The sequence below is a fragment of the Oncorhynchus kisutch genome, linkage group LG25 (genome assembly GCF_002021735.2).
Source record: "Oncorhynchus kisutch isolate 150728-3 linkage group LG25, Okis_V2, whole genome shotgun sequence".
Taxonomy (NCBI): Eukaryota; Metazoa; Chordata; class Actinopteri; order Salmoniformes; family Salmonidae; genus Oncorhynchus; species Oncorhynchus kisutch.
Genome location: NC_034198.2, coordinates 37,608,988 through 37,628,671, shown reverse-complemented (window position 1 = coordinate 37,628,671; position 19,684 = coordinate 37,608,988). Strand labels below are relative to the sequence as shown.

The 19,684-nt window shown below is 43.4% G+C and overlaps 1 protein-coding gene across 1 annotated transcript; it reads left to right on the top strand.

The window, feature by feature from the left end:
• Positions 1-474: 474 nt before the first annotated feature.
• On the top strand, positions 475-9,448 carry LOC109870508 (inward rectifier potassium channel 2-like). Its single transcript, XM_020461032.2, has 2 exons — positions 475-664; positions 5,615-9,448. The coding sequence occupies exon 2, from the start codon at positions 5,895-5,897 to the stop codon at positions 7,176-7,178; it is 1,284 nt and encodes a 427-aa protein (XP_020316621.1). The 5' UTR covers positions 475-664; positions 5,615-5,894; the 3' UTR covers positions 7,179-9,448.
• Positions 9,449-19,684: the final 10,236 nt, after the last annotated feature.

The window sequence follows — 19,684 nt, the reverse complement described above, 5'->3', positions numbered from 1 at the left end:
GTGGTAGTGATATACACAGGTTACCTGGGCGTTCATGGGCACAGGGACTATGGTGGTCTGCTTGAAATGAAATATATAATTTGTCCCCTTTGTAGACTAGAAAAATATACACGAAGGGGAAAATTATGTTCCTGTGTTCTGCCTAAAATGAGATGACCCCCCCCCCCCCGCCCCCCGCCCCAGGCAACCCAAAAACGAACAATCGATTAGTAATATGAATAAGCACCGCTAAAAACAACCCATTTGTTGTTACGCATGACCCTCCAATCCAAACCCCTGACATGTGTCTCCCAAAACATTACTTGCGGTTTGTAGCCTATGAATTTTCACTCACACGGTTTCATACGTCAGTGTAAATGTATCAGCCTACTTCAACGCGTTCTTCCTCTCCGTAATACTATTGGCTGGGTAGGGTCCAGAAGGCGGGGCATGCCGGTATACGCTATTTAAATTACTTTGAGCACTATTCGCTAAGCACATTATTAAGACCAGTCATTTCATTGACATGAGGCAGTTTCAGTTCTCGCTGTCATCATAACAAGAAGGCAACATTAAATCCAAAACAGAAACAAACGCTTTGAAGAGTGTTTACCAGCGGACTTATCTTCTGGAATATAATGTCAACTAACTTTTGATTTTGTCCCGGTCTATAAATGTGCAACAGGTAAGGTTTAACAACCTCTTTGTAGCAATTCGTATCAAACGTATGGGGAAGTTGACGATGCTGCATAACATAGACTACTGTTTATTTTATATATTTGAGAATATTGGGTTAGTTGCACTTGGACAGTCGCTCCTTTGAATGGATGCGCTGCGCTGTAGTCACCCCGCCGACTTTCAGACAAAGTCATACCCACTGTGGCTAGAAGCTTGCAGAGCAGGACTTTTTATTGTTTATTAATGCATATCATTTCATCAACCTGTTTAAATCCATAATAATACATTTTAAGTGCAAAAACATGCCATGTTTATGCGCCGGCTGATTCATACAGTTATGATGTAATACACTGCTCACAAACAGGCAGAAACATCCCAAAAGTTACAATTTGTCATGCAATCAGTGTTAATCGTATATCTGTTTCCATGTAAACGTACATTCATGTACAATTATAACGGTATGGATGGAATGTTTGAACGATGTATGAGAGATTGCATCACTCAGTCGGTTCACGTTTTTTAGCCCGCACCTGTTCGCGTTTCTCGTTGGCATGTCGAGTGCTGCTTGGAGTCTGGAGCCACATACTGTATTCTATATTAAAGGTCCAATGCAACCGTTTAAAAAAAAGAATAATCTCAATATCAAATCATTACTGGGTAACAATTACTTACTGCAATTGTTTTCAATTGAAATGATAAAAAATATATTTAAAAAATAGCTTCTTAGCAAAAGAACAATTTCTCAAGCAGTAATTTAGCTAAGACTGCCTGGGAGTAGTCTGAGTGGGGAGGGGAAACTGAAAACTAGCTGTTATTTGCAGAAAGGTTTGGAACTCTCTTTCTTATTGGTCTATTAACTCATTTATCAGGCCAAAACTCCACCGAAACAGACAGAAATGTCTTTTCAAACAGCTGTTACACTAAAAGGGCAATATCATCATTTTCACAAATTTCACAGTATTATTCTAACCTCATAGTGTGAAAATAGATGTATATATGAAACAGGAAAATCACGTTTTTTGACTCCACTGGGCCTTTAAAATGGTAGTCCTAGATGAGACAGCTTTTTGTGTACTGCAACAAGACCATCCTCAAGGTGACCATAAATGACCGTGTGCGCTGGCAGCGGGTCAGGGAGTTACCATACATTCTGTAAATTATGTTTCTGCAGGACACTTCAACCATGACATTGTTTCCACAGTGTGAATATTGGCACCGTATATACACCTCTCAGATTAGGCCAGTCCAGCAGTACTAATTCAATCAGAGATCAGAGGGATTCCATTTTCCACAGAACATAATTATCCCACTGATCAAAAAGGGGGATATAACCGAACAATAAACAGTCATGTTTTTCCATTCTGTTATCATGGTGTCATAGCAACAGATGGGAAAATAGCATCTATTGATGTTACTAAAAGACAATACAAAATTCAACATGTCTGTAATAATTTTCCATTAAGTGTCCTCTCAACCCCCAAAAGCAAACAAAACATAGCCGTATCAATTTCTATTCACGTCACTCTGTCAGAAAACAGACTAGTACAAGTTGGAAAGATACTTATTTAGTTGGCGGGAAAAGCTCCTATTATTCATGTACTGTGTAAACTGCACAGTCATCCTAACTGGTGTTGATTGAGGAGAGGTTGAGATGTAGACTGACTTTGCATGTCTAATTAGTAATTACTGTCAACAATCCAGAATTCCCCAAATTCCCAAAATAGTGCCCATGTTTGATGAGAGAGTTCCTCCTGACTACTCACCACCAACATGCTATTTGAGATACAAGTTAATAAGAGAGAGAGAGAGTTAAGGAAACATTCTAGGAGCTAATGCTGCAGATACCACTCTATAAACAATTTTTACAAACATGAAGGGAAATATCTGAAGGCAGTCTACATACTAGAGAAAATTTGTAAATTGACTTAACAGAGACTGTAGTCTGCTCATATCTATTCACGGTTCACGAGTCAAAATCATTATATTTAGTGATTTCAGTTTTGCAAGGGAGCAAGAAGAAAAGCTATATCTTATCCTTTTAATATTAAACGACAATAAGAAAAGCTATTTCTTAAACTTTACATGTTAAAGAACACAAATAAATTCCCTATATTTTCCTCACGCACTCACATACCTTTTCATCACTGACTCTCATATCACAAAATCTCCCAAAAGTATTTTTTAAATAATCTAAACACATTTTTTGGGGGATATAACCCCACCCCACCCCTAAAAAAACATAACAGAAGAGTTCACAGTGTTCGTTGCAACCATGGTTGGTTGCTAGGACAGCGAGGTCTAGAACATGTATAACACTTCAGACACAGGCAGGCAGGGCTCTCTCTAATGAGTGGTGTTTCTGTAGTGCCAGAGACAGAATCCTCACAGGACAGCCATTATGCTGCTGAGAGAATATGAAGTCCCAGAGGACTCTGTGAGTCAACAAGCTATGCTGATGTACTCAAGTACACCCAGAGAGAGAGAAGAGAGGGAGACAGAAAGAGAGAGAGAGACAGAGAAAGAGAGAGAGAGAGAGAGAGACAGAGACAGAGACAGAGAGAGAGATTTCCCCCAGTAAAAAAATATTTCATATTCATTTCTGCACATTATACTATACTCAACAAGCATATAAATGCAACATGTAAAGCGTTGGTCCCATGTTTCATGAGCTGAAATGAAGGAAAAAGGAAACCGCACACTGCTCTTGATAGTATCACTGATATTTAATAAGCTTTACGTATCGGCCTCACGGCCTTCGTCAGAGCTTTTGTGATTTAAAATAAAAATGTGCACACTTATGTAGACCTAGCCCCGCCCACATCCGTTCCACACATCGAATGGGGTTGGAGGAGAAGGAAAAACATAAGTGCTACCAAATATAACAATACGCATATCATAAATATTCAAATAAAGTGTGTAAATAAGACGTATTAAACACGTCTGAAAAACCACAATGAGGACATAGCAAGTTTTATTTGATCCTTTAGGAAATAATGTCTGGAGGGTGAAAATCCCCAAACATTCTCTTTTACTCAGAGTATTATTGATATCACCTCCCTTGTCTGATATCTTAACTTTCTCTATGCCACAAAATCTCAAGGTAGAAATATCAGGCTTTAAGTCATTAAAATGTACTGCGACTGGATAATCCCTGTCGTTTCTCCTGATTGAACTTTTATGTTCACTGATTCTCTGTTTGAGAGAACGAGAGGTTCATGAGCTGAAATAAAAGATCTCAGGACGGTTCCATATCCACCAAAAGCGTATTTCTCTGTTTACATCCTTGTTAGTAAGTATTTCTCCTTTGCCAAGATAATCTATCCACCTGACAGGTGTGGCATATCAAGAAGCTGATTAAACAGCATGATCGTTACACAGGTGCACCTTGTGCCAGGGACAATACAAGGCCACTTTAAAATGTGCAGTTTTGTCACACAACACACTGCCACAGATGTCTCAAGTTTTGAGGGAGTGTGCAATTGGCATGCTGACTGCAGGAATGTCACCCGGAACTGTTGACAGGGAATTGAATGTTAATTTCTCTATCATAAGCCGCCTCCAATGTCATTTTCGAGAATTTGGCAGTATGTCCAACCGACCTCACAACGTGTAACCACACCAGCCCAGGACCTCCACATCCGGCTTCTTTACCTGCAGGATCATCTGAGACCAGCCACCCAGACAGCTGATGAAACTGAGGAGTATTTCTGTCTGTAATAAAGCCCTTTTGTTGGCAAAAACTCATTCTGATTTGAGCCAAGGCCCACCTATGGTTACGGCCCTGCCCAGTCGTGTGAAATCCATAGATTACGGCATATTTAATTAATTTAAATGGACTGATTTCCTTATATAAATTGTAACTCAGTTCAGTGTAATATACGTGCAGTATGTTTCCATGCATGTAGGTCATGTAGGTCTAGTGTCCTAAGTCAAGTTATCACTAATCGGAAAGTCTCCACAAATATGAATATAATCAAGTCACACAGAAAATGGAATAATATTTCTGTACAATTGACACCCCATTAACGTACCTCATTACAACCTGAAAACACCAATCTTGAGCCTTAGAAAGTTTCCAGAACCCCAATAAGTGACATTCGAGAAACGAGCCCGTTCGGTCGGTTGGCCAAATGATGTGGTACTGTAGTTTACATTCAAGCAACAAAACATTTTCCAAGGTTGTGATTAGCAAGGTATGTGAAAATGGGTATTAAGAACGCACCAGTGGGTAATGAGGCAGTAGGATTGGTTCACGCACCGTATAATTTGTCAAACAGGCTGGTGTGACAGACAGTAAGACTGTCATCACAGAATGGAAGTGACGGGTCTACTTGTAAAGGAGTATTAAACTGAAGGCAATCGTTCATTTGTTGCTTTAACAAGACTGTTACTTCCTCTTGCAAGTAATGTGCTGTCTGTCGTTGTTCCCCAGAAATAAGAAATTACAATGGTTATACGTGCGTCTGAGCTCGATCAGTTATCATTTCTCTTTCTTATTTTTTTTGGAAACAGTAGCGGTCCGGCTGGGGGGGGGGGGGGGGGGGGGGTTCCAAAGAAGTCATGAGTGCACTTGATCCCGTAGAGGCCCCGCAACCCACAATCCAACGGGAAATGATCGTGTCGACACTCTGTGGGCAACAAAAAACAAGTATGCTTTGTGACTGACCATCAGTGGGACATCGCTCACATTGCTCCCTGACCTCTCTCAGTAGAGAGTGGAGAAGCCAGGATAGGGGTTAAATACGACTGTTGTCATAACCGAATGAAAAATTGTTGGCATGAGGAGACGTGCTTGTTCTTGCTCTTGGGTATACAGTATTTGATTGTTTTCTCAGGCTTCACACACGACAGAGAAATCGATTGGATATTGAAGTAATCTTCATGACAGTTGGTGGTATTTCATGTATCATGACTCATCAGCAAGTCTAAAACCTTTCTCTCTCTCTTTTTCCCTCAGCATATGTCATTGGTGAGGTCCGGCTGCCTGATGAGAGAGCACTACTCAACCCCAAGGACCTCTCCCTGGTTGCAGTCAAGCTAGAGGCAGTCGAAGACCGAGAGAGAGGCTTTGTCTCCTCCACCCTCCTTTCCTTCGTCCGCCTCACTTCACCACCCCATTTTCTGCTTGAGTTGGTCCCGTTAGTGTTTCAAAACTGTTTCTCCAACGCTTTTTCAAGAAACTCAGACTGTTTTCCAAAGCAGAAGCAGCGCCACAGCCCTCCCACCAGAACGAGGTGATGGGAAGTGTGCGAGCCAACCGCTACAGCATAGTGTCAACCGAGGAGCACGGTATGAAGTTGGCCACCGTGGCAGTGCCCAACGGGTATGGGAATGGCAAGGGCAAGGTGCACACGCGGCACCAGCCCCAGAGCCGCTTCGTCAAGAAGGACGGTCACTGCAATGTGCAGTTCATCAATGTGTCCGAGAAAGGACAGCGTTACCTCGCTGACATCTTCACGACATGCGTGGACATCCGCTGGCGGTGGATGTTTGTCATCTTCTGCCTTGCCTTCCTCCTGTCGTGGCTGTTCTTCGGCTGCGTCTTCTGGCTGGTCGCCATCTTCCACGGGGACTTGGAGAACGGCTCCCAGAAGTGCGTCTCCAATGTGAGCAGTTTCACTGCAGCCTTCCTGTTTTCCATCGAGACCCAGACCACCATCGGCTACGGCTACCGCTACGTCACCGACGAGTGTCCTGTGGCGGTCTTCATGGTGGTCTTCCAGAGCATTGTGGGCTGCATTATCGACGCCTTCATCATCGGTGCCGTCATGGCCAAGATGGCCAAGCCCAAGAAGAGGAACGAGACGCTGGTGTTCAGCCACAACGCTACAGTGGCCATGAGGGACAACAAGCTGTGTCTGATGTGGCGCGTGGGCAACCTGAGGAAAAGCCACCTGGTGGAGGCCCACGTGCGTGCCCACCTCCTCAAGTCGCGCACCACTGCAGAAGGGGAGTTCATCCCTCTGGACCAGATGGACATTGATGTGGGCTTCGACAGCGGAGTCGACCGTATCTTCCTGGTGTCGCCCATCACCATCGTCCACGAGATCGACGAGGACAGCCCATTCTATAACATGAGCAAGCAAGAGCTGGAGACGTCCGAGTTCGAGATTGTGGTGATCCTGGAAGGGATGGTGGAGGCCACGGCCATGACCACCCAGTGCCGCAGCTCCTACCTGGCCAGCGAGATCCTGTGGGGCCACCGCTTCGAGCCGGTGCTCTTCGAGGAGAAGAGCTACTACAAGGTGGACTACTCTCGTTTTCATAAGACTTACGAGGTTCCCAGTACCCCGCTGTGCAGTGCCAGAGACCTGGCCGAGAAAAAATACATCCTGTCCAGCTCCAACTCCTTCTGTTACGAGAACGAGGTGGCGTTGACTAACAAAGAGGAGATGGACGAGGGGAACGGGGGTAGCGTGGGCCCAGATGTAACCCAGACAGACAATATGTCAGACTCAGAGCATCACCAGGCCACTGTGCCACTAGAGTCCAGGCCCCTGAGACGAGAATCTGAAATATGACTGTGCAGAGACTGCAGATCACCTCACAGAGAAGAAGATTCTGATTCTAGAATCCCATCTAGTTGTTATAAATGGCACATTGAGCTGAGCTGGGCCTAGTGTAAAGGACATTGAGCTGAGCTGGACATTGGGTAAAGGACATTGAGCTGGGCCTTGGGTGAAGGACAGGTTCATGTCGACGGTACTGCTGTGGGAAGGGGATAGCTGGGGACTTTTTTAAAACAATGTAATTGCATATTACAGCAAGCACAGCACTATGAAATACGTGCAGATAGGAAGGAAAATATTTTTTGAAAAAGGTTTCCCACAAGAAAATGAAATGTATGTATCACTTTAGCATCTATGTATAGAAAGGAATGTGCATCTGTATAACATATTGGAATGGGTGTTAGCTACGATGACTTGAAAATAGCAGGCATGTCTCTCTGTTTATCTGTCCAGCAAATCATGAACAAGATGAGAACAACGGTTGTATTTCAATTGTCTGCCTTGTAGTATATAAAACAACTGCTGCTATAATCAAAGTCTCTACTTTCTCGTTTCAGAGAAACTCGAAGGGGAAACTTGCAAAGATGCCTACCCATAGAGTAACAGAGAGATTTAGAAAGTTCTGCTCTGTGAAAACCAAATATTATTTTTATTTAGCTAATTTGCACTTTGAATTGATCCTGGGCACCCAGCTCCAAAGAACTCTAAAGTTTCGGAATGTTAATCCAAACAATTAAAGATGCAGTACAGCTTTGCAACGAAACCTTTTTTTTTCTCCATCTTTTGCAGTGTATGCAAACTGTTTTAGAATAGACCGTCGTGTTGCAGTCAACTGGTGATCTTTGGTGAATTACATCCAAGGAAATGTAGCTCAATGTAGAGAGACATTCCTACTATCGGAGAAAACATACTATGCAGCCATTGTAAAGTAGTGCAATAAAAACTGGATCAAATGATCAATTAGAGAAATGTTTCTGAACTATTAGCATTCATCCATACTGTACGTATCCAAAGCAGATATATGGTCATGTTGTATGTGCTGTTGGTAATGAGCCGGTCTCATAACAGACATACAACATAACTGACAGTTCATTGCTGGTCAAATCAATAGAAACTTGCCTGTTTTGTTTGAAGGAAATTAGCAGGGCGGTATTAGTATTCGAAAGTGAAGCAGAACTGAACAAACAACACCGACAAGACAAGGGAGGAGTGAAAATTAGCATACGAATGTTCTTTAAAAAAAAGTGCTGCTACATTTGTTGCATTTTGTAGGGTTTGATAACAGAAGACGCCAAATATTATTATTATTATGATTATAAGTATGTGTCTCATCCATTTGTTATAAGTGGTAGAATTATAGTATTTTTGAAGTAATTTTTTTTTTTTTATCAAGACAAAATATTTATTTTCTAACCCGTGTATACAGTGTAGATGTTGCTAGAACTTAATTAATCAATATCACCGTGGTAACCGTCATGATAAACACAGTTATATATGGCCCTTATGATGCCCGGGCTTCTGTAAGGTTTTTCCATCGTTTTCATATTCAAATCTAAACATACAAGCCAGGTTCTAGGCCCTAGATGAGACCAGTAGCATGTTGTTAAGGCGAGATGCTCAGAACATAACAGTGTTACAATACTTCTCTCTTTTTTTAATTTTTTTTTAATCATTTTTAAGTAAAACAACAAAACATCCTTTTTTTTTTCTTAGTACTTTACAATCGTCCACTATTCTGCCATCACAAAAATAGCACATCTTCACCTATAGGCTCTTTAAATAAGGAGGGAATAAAATACAGTACATATACCCCTCTGTCATACCCTATCTTTGCTGTTTCATGCATTCATATTTATATCCAGAGTAGGTCTATGGATTGCCATGCCTTGTTATCAAATATCATTTTATGTTTCATTATAAGTTGTTTGTTGTTTTACTAGGGAATCTTGGATTGGCAAACATGGTTTAATAAGCCAACAGTACTGTATCCCAGGCATGTTAATAAGGTGTATTGAAAGCCTGTAGAGTTTGCATTATGACAAATCTATCTCCTATTTCTTTATTTTGAATCAACGATTCAAGGCCGTTAGGCTACAGTGACCCGTTTCTTGTACATAGAACCCCGCCCTCCCTGTTCCAGTCATTTTGTATCAGAGTCTTCCAGTTGTACTGCAGAACAACGGAATGTACAGAGTTTTATATTATTCATAATATTATTGTTATTATTATTGTACAAGCGATTTATTATATTGTTCTTTTTTCAATAAAACATCAATGATCAATTGCAGTTCTGTTCATACCAGCCATGAATAGCCTGGTATTTGGGATGCAGATATGGAAAAATCCAGAATTCGCCAAAGCCCAGTGGGTCAGCTCTGGTAGAGTATGGTTTGAAGGGACCCTGTAGGGGTGAGTGGGGTAAGTTGAGCCATTTTTTACATTCAGCATCACTCCGTCAAGGGAAACATAGTATTGTTTCTAATAAAGAAATATACAATACATATATTTCAGGATGTTGTGCATCCATGGATATAATCAGAAATAATGTAAACATTACAGTTTTGAAAACATAGGCTGTCCCTCCAAAAAATGGTCTCTTGGCACAACTTACCTCGCATTTTCATGCAAGTTTTAGGACCTCATATTGAAGCTTATAGAGATCACAACTGACATGTAGAACACTCTTAAAATGATCTAATTTGGTTTAGTTACAAGCATCATGAGACTTCCTTGGCACAAGAAACATGAGCAATTTACATAAGACTGGAGGAAATGTTTGATTTTTGGTTCCAACCGCCGTTTCTTTGTGAGACACAGAGTAGGTTAACGGAAGATCTCCGCGTGTGTGGTTCCAACTGTGAAGCATGGAGGAGGAGGTGGGGGTGCTTTGCTGGTGACACTGTCTGTAATTTATTTAGAATTCAATACACACTTAACCAGCATGGCTACCACAGCATTCTGCAGTGATACACCATCCCATCTGGTTTGCACTTAGTGGAACTATCATTTGTTTTTCAACAGGACAATGACCAAAAAAAACACACCTCCAGGCGGTGTAAGGGCTATTTCACCAAATAGAGTGATTGAGCATGGCATTAGGTGACCTGGCATCTACAATCACCCGACCTCAACCCAATTGAGATGGTTTGGGATGAGTTGGACCGCAGAGCGAAGGAAAAGCAGCCAACAATTGCTCAGCATATTTGGGAAGTCCTTCAAGACTGTTGGAAAAGCATTCCAGGTGAAGCTGGTTGAGAGAATTCCAAGAGGTTGGAAAGCTGTCATCAAGCCAAAAGGTGGCTACTTTGAAGAATCTAAAATCTAAAACACTTTTGGTGACTACATTATTACATATGTGTTATTTCATAGTTTTGATGTCTTCACTATTATTCTACAATGTAGAAAATAGTTTAAAAAAATAAGAAAAACCCTTGAATGAGTAGGTGTTCAAATTTTGACTGGTACTGTACATATTTGCAACTCTGTGGGGAGTGGGGGAGCAGGTTGCCCATTCAGCAGTCTGCTTGTGTGGGGGTAGAAGCTATTGGTTAGTTTTTACTTGATGCTCCTATACTGCCTGCGTCCAGTGTCGACCCGTCATTCAGGGCCGCTGGAGCAGAGCCCCACCTGCATATTATTTTGGCATTAATACATGTCTCATATCAGTTTGCAAACAATGTTTAAAAACAACTATCATTGAGTTAATAAAGCCGCATACAAATATTCTATTTTTTTGCTTTTTTGAGTAATGCAGCTCCAAAATTCAGATGTTTCAGTCAATCAACCAATCAAATGTATTTATAAAGTCATTTTTACATCAGCCGATGTCACAAAGTGCTATACAGAAACCCACCCTAAAACCCCAAACAGCAAGAATCGCAGATGTAGAAGCATGGTGGCTATGAAAAAAAAGAAAGGCAGGAACCTAGGAAGAAACCTAGAGAGGGACCTGGCTCTGAGTGGTGGCCAGTCCTCTTCTGGCTGTGACGATGGGAGATTATAACAGTACATGGCCAAGATGTTCAAACATTCATAGATGACCAGCAGGGTCAAACAATAATAATCACAGTGGTTGCAGAGGGTGCAACAGATCAGCACCTCAGGAGAAAATGTCAGTTGGCTTTTCATAGCTGATCATGTAGAGTTAGAGACAGCAGGTGCGGTAGAGAGATAGTGAAAAACAGCAGGTCCGGTGAAAAGGTCAGGGTTCCATAGCCGCAGGCAGAACAGTTGAAACTGGAGCAGCAGCACGGCCAGGTGGACTGGGGACAGCAAGGAATCATCAGGCCAGGTAGTCCTGAGGCATGGTCCTAGGCTCAGGTCCTGCAAGAAAAGAGAGAAAGAGAGAGAGAGTGAATTAGAGGGAGCATACTTAAATTCACACAGGACACCGGATAAGAGGTGAAATACTCCAGATATAACAGACTGGCCCTAGCCCCCCGACACATAAACTACTGCAGCATAAATGCTGGTGGCTGAGACAAGACGGGTCGGGAGACACTGTGGCCTCGTCCGACGATACCCTCGGACAGGGCCAACCAGGCAGGGTATAACCCCACCTACTTTCCAGGTCCATACCCAAACAGTTCGAACTACTAATTTAGAATATTACTCTCTCCAGAAATAAGTCTCTCACTGTTGCCGCCTGCTACCAACCCCCCTCAGCTCCCAGCTGTGCCCTGGACACCATTTGTGAATTGATCGCCCCCCATCTAGCTTCAAAGTTTGTTCTGTTAGGTGACCTAAACTGGGATATGCTTAACACCCCGCCAGTCCTACAATCTAAGCTAGATGCCCTCAATCTCACACAAATCATCAAGGAACCCACCAGGTACAACCCTAAATCTGTAAACAAGGGCACCCTCATAGACGTCATCCTGACCAACTGGCCCTCCAAATACACCTCCGCTGTCTTCAACCAGGATCTCAGCGATCACTGCCTCATTGCCTGTATCCGCTACGGAGCCGCAGTCAAACGACCACCCCTCATCACTGTCAAACGCTCCCTAAAACACTTCTGTGAGCAGGCCTTTCTAATCGACCTGGCCCGGGTATCCTGGAAGGACATTGACCTCCTCCAGTCAGTTGAGGATGCCTGGTCATTCTTTAAAAGTAACTTCCTCACCATTTTAGATAAGCATGCTCCATTCAAAAAATGCAGAACTAAGAACAGATATAGCCCTTGGTTCACTCCAGACCTGACTGCCCTCGACCAGCACAAAAATATCCTGTGGCGGACTGCAATAGCATCGAATACTCCCCGCGATATGCAACTGTTCAGGGAAGTCAGGAACCAATACACGCAGTCAGTCAGGAAAGCTAAGGCCAGCTTCTTCAGGCAGAAGTTTGCATCCTGTAGCTCCAACTCCAAAAAGTTCTGGGACACTGTGAAGTCCATGGAGAACAAGAGCACATCCTCCCAGCTGCCCACTGAACTGAGGCTAGGTAACACGGTCACCACCGATAAATCCATGATTATCGAAAACTTCAACAAGCATTTCTCAACAGCTGGCCATGCCTTCCGCCTGGCTACTCCAACCTCGGCCAACAGCTCCGCCCCCCCGCAGCTACTCGCCCAAGCCTCTCCAGGTTCTCCTTTACCCAAATCCAGATAGCAGATGTTCTGAAAGAGCTGCAAAACCTGGACCCGTACAAATCAGCTGGGCTTGACAATCTGGACCCTCTATTTCTGAAACTATCCTCCGCCATTGTCGCAACCCGTATTACCAGCCTGTTCAACCTCTCTTTCATATCGTCTGAGATCCCCAAGGATTGGAAAGCTGCCGCAGTCATCCCCCTCTTCAAAGGGGGAGACACCCTGGACCCAAACTGTTACAGACCTATATCCATCCTGCCCTGCCTATCTAAGGTCTTCGAAAGCCAAGTCAACAAACAGGTCACTGACCATCTCGAATCCCACCGTACCTTCTCCGCTGTGCAATCTGGTTTCCGAGCCGGTCACGGGTGCACCTCAGCCACGCTCAAGGTACTAAACGATATCATAACCGCCATCGATTAAAGACAGGACTGTGCAGCCGTCTTCATCGACCTTGCCAAGGCTTTCGACTCTGTCAATCACCATATTCTTATCGGCAGACTCAGTAGCCTCGGTTTTTCGAATGACTGCCTTGCCTGGTTCACCAATTACTTTGCAGACAGAGTTCAGTGTGTCAAATCGGAGGGCATGCTGTCCGGTCCTCTGGCAGTCTCTATGGGGGTGCCACAGGGTTCCATCCTCGGGCCGACTCTTTTCTCTGTATATATCAATGATGTTGCTCTTGCTGCGGGCGATTCCCTGATCCACCTCTACGCAGACGACACCATTCTATATACTTCCGGCCCGTCCTTGGACACTGTGCTATCTAACCTCCAAACGAGCTTCAATGCCATACAACACTCCTTCCGTGGCCTCCAACTACTCTTAAACGCTAGTAAAACCAAATGCATGCTTTTCAACCGTTCTCTGCCTGCACCTGCACGCCTGACCAGCATCACCACCCTGGATGGTTCCGACCTTGAATATGTGGACATCTATAAGTACCTAGGTGTCTGGCTAGACTGTAAACTCTCCTTCCAGACTCATATCAAACATCTCCAATCGAAAATCAAATCAAGAGTCGGCTTTCTATTCCGCAACAAAGCCTCCTTCACTCACGCCGCCAAACTTACCCTAGTAAAACTGACTATCCTACCGATCCTCGACTTCGGCGATGTCATCTACAAAATTGCTTCCAACACTCTACTCAGCAAACTGGATGCAGTTTATCACAGTGCCATCCGCTTTGTCACTAAAGCACCTTATACCACCCACCACTGCGACTTGTATGCTCTAGTCGGCTGGCCCTCGCTACATATTCGTCGCCAGACCCACTGGCTCCAGGTCATCTACAAGTCCATGCTAGGTAAAGCTCCGCCTTATCTCAGTTCACTGGTCACGATGGCAACACCCATCCGTAGCACGCGCTCCAGCAGGTGTATCTCACTGATCATCCCTAAAGCCAACACCTCATTTGGCCGCCTTTCGTTCCAGTTCTCTGCTGCCTGTGACTGGAACGAATTGCAAAAATCGCTGAAGTTGGAGACTTTCATCTCCCTCACCAACTTCAAACATCTGCTATCTGAGCAGCTAACCGATCGCTGCAGCTGTACATAGTCTATCGGTAAATAGCCCACCCATTTTTACCTACCTCATCCCCATACTGTTTTTATTTATTTATTTACTTTTCTGCTCTTTTGCACACCAATATCTCTACCTGTACATGACCATCTGATCATTTATCACTCCAGTGTTAATCTGCAAAATTGTAATTATTCGCCTACCTCCTCATGCCTTTTGCACACAATGTATATAGACTCCCCTTTTTTTCTACTGTGTTATTGACTTGTTAATTGTTTACTCCATGTGTAACTCTGTGTTGTCTGTTCACACTGCTATGCTTTATCTTGGCCAGGTCGCAGTTGCAAATGAGAACTTGTTCTCAACTAGCCTACCTGGTTAAATAAAGGTGAAATAAAAAATTTAAAATATCTTCAACCACCAACTTACTACCCTGAGACAAGGCCAAGTATAGCCCATGAAGATCTCCCCCACGGCACAAACCCGAGGCAGGCACCAACCCGGACAGGAAGATCACGTCAGTGACTCAACCCACTCAAGTGATGCTTCCCTCCTAGGGACGGCATGGAAGAAAACCAGTAAGCCAGTGACTCAGCCCCCGTAATAAAGTTAGAGGCAGAGAATCCCAGTGGAGAGAGGGGAACTGGCCAGGCAGAGACAGCAAGGGTGGTTTGTCGCTCCAGTGCCTTTCCGTTCACCTTCACATTCCTGGGCCAGACTACACTTACTCATAGGACCTACTGAAGAGATGAGTCTTCACATAGATAGGCAGACCATTCCATAAAAATTGAGCTCTATAGGAGAAAGCCCTGCCTCCAGCTGTTTGCTTAGAAATTCTAGGAACAATAATGAGGCCTGCGTCTTGTGACTGTAGCGTATGTGTACTGTAGGTATGTATGGCAGGACCAAATCAGAAAGATAGGTGGGAGCAAGCCCATGTAATATTTGTAGGTTAGCAGTAAAACCTTGAAAACAGCCCTTGCCTTGACAAGAAGCCAGAGGCTAGTACTGGAGTAATATTCTAGTCAAGATTCTAGCAGCCGTGTTTAGCACTAACTGTGTTTTATCCGGGTATCCGGAAAGTAGAACATTGCAGTAGTCTAGTCTAGAAGTGACAAAAGCATTTTTCTACAACATTTATGGACAAAAAGTTTCTGATTTTGGCAATATTAGTGGCAATATTAGTAGATGGAAAAAAGCTGTCCTTGAAAAAGTCTTGATATGTTCGTCAAAAGAGAGATCAGCGTCCAGAGTAACACCGAGGTCCTTCACAGTTTTGTTTGAGACGACTGTTCAGCCATCAAGATGAATTGTCAGATCCAACAGAAGATTTCTTTGTTTCTTGGGACCTAGACTAGCATCTCTATTTTGTCCGAGTTTAAAAGTAAAACATTTGCCATCTTCCACTTCCTTATGCCTGAAACACAGGCTTCAAGGGAGGGACATTTTGGGGCTTCACCATGTTTCATCGAAAGCTACAGCTGTGTATTGTCAGCATAGCAGTGAAAGTTAACATTATGTTTCCGAATGACATCACCAAGAGGTTAAATTTATAGTGAAAACAATAGTGGTCATAAAACAAAACCTTGAGGAACACCAAAATGTACAGTTGATTTGAGTTGAGTTGAGTTGATCTAAACCATGCCAGAACTTGTCCGTGTAGACAAATTTGGGTTTCCAATCTCTCCAAAAGAATGCAGTGATCGATGGTATCAAAAGCAGCACTGAGGTCTAGGAGCACGAGGAGAGATGCAGAGCCTTGGTCTGACGCTAATTAAAAGGTAATTTACCACCTTCACGAGTGCAGTCTCAGTGCTATGATGGGGTCAAAAACCAAACTGAAGCATTTCATATACATTGTTTTTCTTCAGGAAGGCAATGAGTTGCTGCGCAAAATGTTTGAGATAAATGGGAGATTCGATATAGGCTGATCGTTTTTAATATTTTCTGAGCTAAGGTTTGGCTTTTTCAAGAGAGGCTTTATTACTGCCACTTTTAGTGAGTTTGGTACACATAGGATAGGAAGCCGTTTATTATGTTCAACATAGAATGGCCAAGCACAGGAAGCAGCTCTTTCAGTAGTTTAGTTGTAATATGGTCCAGTATGCAGCTTGAAGGTTTAGAGGCCATGACTATTTTCATCAATGTGTCAAGAGATATATATTTTTTTTAAATTGAGTGTTTCCCTTGATCCTAGGTCCTTGCAATGTTGTGCATACTCAGGACAACTGAGCTTTGCAGAAATACGCAGATTTAAAGAGGAGACCATAATTTGCTTTCTAATGATCATGATCTTTTCGTCGAAGAAGTTCATGAATTTATCACTGCTGAAGTGAAAGCGATCCTCTCTTGGGGAATGCTGCTTTTAAGTTAGCTTTATTCTCCTTAATTAAGTTGGAAAAATAGGATGATTGAGCAGCAGTGAGGGCTCTTCGATACTGCACGGTACTGTCTTTCCAAGCTAGTCGGAAGACTTCCAGTTTGGTGTAACGCCATTTCTGTTCCAATTTTCTGTATACCAGGGAGCTAGTTTCTTATGAAAAACATGTTTAGTTATTAAGGGTGCGACTGCATCTAGGGTATTACGCAAGGTTAAATGTAGTTTCTCAGGGGTATGTCACGACTTCCACCGAAGTAAGGTCCTCTCCTTGTTCAGGTGGCGCTCGGCGGTCGGCATCGCCGGGCTTCTAGCCATTATCAATCCACTTTTCATTTTCCATGTGTTTTGTCTTGTTTTTCCTCACACCTGGTTTTAATTCCCTCAATTACTTGTTGTATATTTAACCCTCTGTTCCCCCCATGTCTTTGTGTGGGATTGTTTATTGTAGTGCTTGTGCACGTGCCATTTGTTTTGCTTAATAAATCTCTGGTTATCACCCAGTTCTGCTCTCCTGCGCCTGACTTCTCTGCCACCAATTACGCACCCCGCTACAGGGTAACCAATGTTTGTACTCTGAAATCCTTGGGTAGGTGAAGGGAGTCTTGAAGGCCATCTAGGAATCTTTGAGTTGTCCGAGAATTTATAGCACAGCTTTTGATGATCCTTGGTTGGGGTCTGAGCCGATTATATATTGCCATTCCAAACATAACAAAATGGTGGTCCGATAGTCCAGTATTATGAGGAAAAACATTAAGATCCACAATATTTATTCCACGGGACAAAACTAGGTCCAGAGCATGACTATGTCAGTGAGTAGGTCCGGAGACATGTTGGGCAATGATGGCTCTGTTGGGTCTGTGGACTTTTCCATCTTTTCCACGTCCCAGGAGGCCTGTAAACAGTATCTAAAAAAAGTGATTGAGTAGTCTGCATAGACTTCATGACTAGAAGCTCAAAAGATGAAAACACAGTAATTGTTTGGGGGGTAAATTGAAATTTGCTATCGTAAATGTTAGCAACAAATTCGCTTTTGTGGGATACACGGGGTTATGGTCACTAGCGTAACCAGGAGAGGCCTCAGTTAACATAGCACATTCCTCATGTTTAAGCCATGTTTCCGTCAGGCCAATCACATCAAGATTGTGATCAGTGATTAGTTAATTGACTATAACTGTATTGGAAGTGGGGGATCTTACCTTAACTAGACCTATTATGAGAGTTGAGATTTCACCGTCTCTTTCAATAATGACAGGAATGGGGTAGGTCTTTATTCCAGTGAGATTGCTAAGGCGAACAATGCCATGTTTAGTTCTGCCCAACCTAGATCGAGGCACAGACACGGTCTCAATGGTAATAGCTGGCTAACAGCCTGCTGCCTGGCCTGCACCCTATTTCATTGTGGAGCAGCCAACGAAAAATACGGAGCATAGGGGTTGGTAATATTCTCTAGTTTCACCGTGATTGGCTCAGTGTTCTGTCACTCATAGGGACACTATGGGATGAGCTAGAATATTCAAGCCCCTTGTGTGCTCAGGTAGATGTACATTAGAAGTGCCCATCAAGAAGGCCTAAGGTCATTGGCCACAGATAAAATGAAGTCAAATCATTTCTGCCGTAGCTTTGATTGGAATGATCATGTGAACATCATACTTTCAAAATCTTAGCTAGCGTGTTGGACAAGCCGTCATGATCATGAATTACGTCGACAATCTACTGGCAATTCCTTTTGAATCCTTGGCATATGAAGATAAATTATGGATCAAACATATTGGTGCTCATCGGCCATTGGACATACACTAAACATTACACAACGAGTTGGAAATCACAAATTCAACAATGAGTGGTTTGGAAGGAATCAGTGGCTAACTGCTAGCGTTGAAAAGCAAAAACTTGGAAATGGGAAATCAAAGACCCCAGTGAATTCAAAACAACTGTGAACTCTGAAAAATCCAATCTCTGACTGGGAAAATCCAACTCGGAATTCCAAGTCGGGAACTCTGGCCTCTTTCTGGAGCTCCAACCTGAAGATCACTGACATCATGATTCAACTTTTTTTTTCAGAGCTTCTAGTAGTCTTGAAAGCACCATAAATCCAGAGAATGCCAGACTTTGATGACAAAGTTTGAAGACAAAATTTGCCCACAAGAAGGACGGCCGCGCCATCTTCCTGTTAAAGTGAGCACAGCACAAGGTCCAAAATTGTCTTGTAAGCTTTGCAAGTTGGGACTTTAGGTAGGCCCTAACAGTTGGGACTTTAGGTAGGCCCTAACAGTTGGGACTTTAGGTAGGTCCTAACAGTTGGGACTTTAGGTAGGCCCTAACAGTTGGGACTTTAGGTAGGCCCTAACAGTTTGGACTTTAGGTAGGCCCTAACAGTTGGGACTTTAGGTAGGCCCTAACAGTTGGGACTTTAGGTCGGCCCTAACAGTTGGGACTTTAGGTAGGCTCTAACAGTTGGGACTTTAGGTAGGCCCTAACAGTTGGGACTTTAGGTAGGCTCTAACAGTTGGGACTTTAGGTAGGCCCTAACAGTTGGGACTTTAGGTAGGCTCTAACAGTTGGGACTTTAGGTAGGCCCTAACAGTTTGTAGGCACCGTTTGTCACCATTATAGTGCAATCAACGTATTGTTTGTTGTCGTATTGTGCAGTGGCTTCGCTGGCATGCAACGAAAAAAACAGAATTTTTGTTTGCCCCATTTACATGCTAATATCACCTGAGTGATGGAGGCGGGGAGAACAGGCTGTGGCTCGGGTGGCTGAGGTCCTTGATGATCTTCTTGGCTTGCCTGCGACACCTGGTGTTGTAGGTGTGCTCAAGGGCAGGCGGTGTGCACCTATTGGTGCGTTCGGCTGAGCTTACAAACCTCTGTAGAGCCTCGGCATCGGAGTTGTTGTACAAATGCTCCTGTAGAACACTGTGATGGCCCTCGGGGAAAGGCCAAATTTCTTCAGACTAATGAGGTTGAAGAGTCACTGTCGTGCAGGGAGAGGTTGTTTACCTAGCACCACGCCATCGGAGA

Coding starts and splice junctions, on each gene's coding strand:
- LOC109870508 (XM_020461032.2), top strand. CDS start 5,895: ATGGGAAGTGTGCGAGCCAACCGCTACAGCATAGTGTCAACCGAGGAG.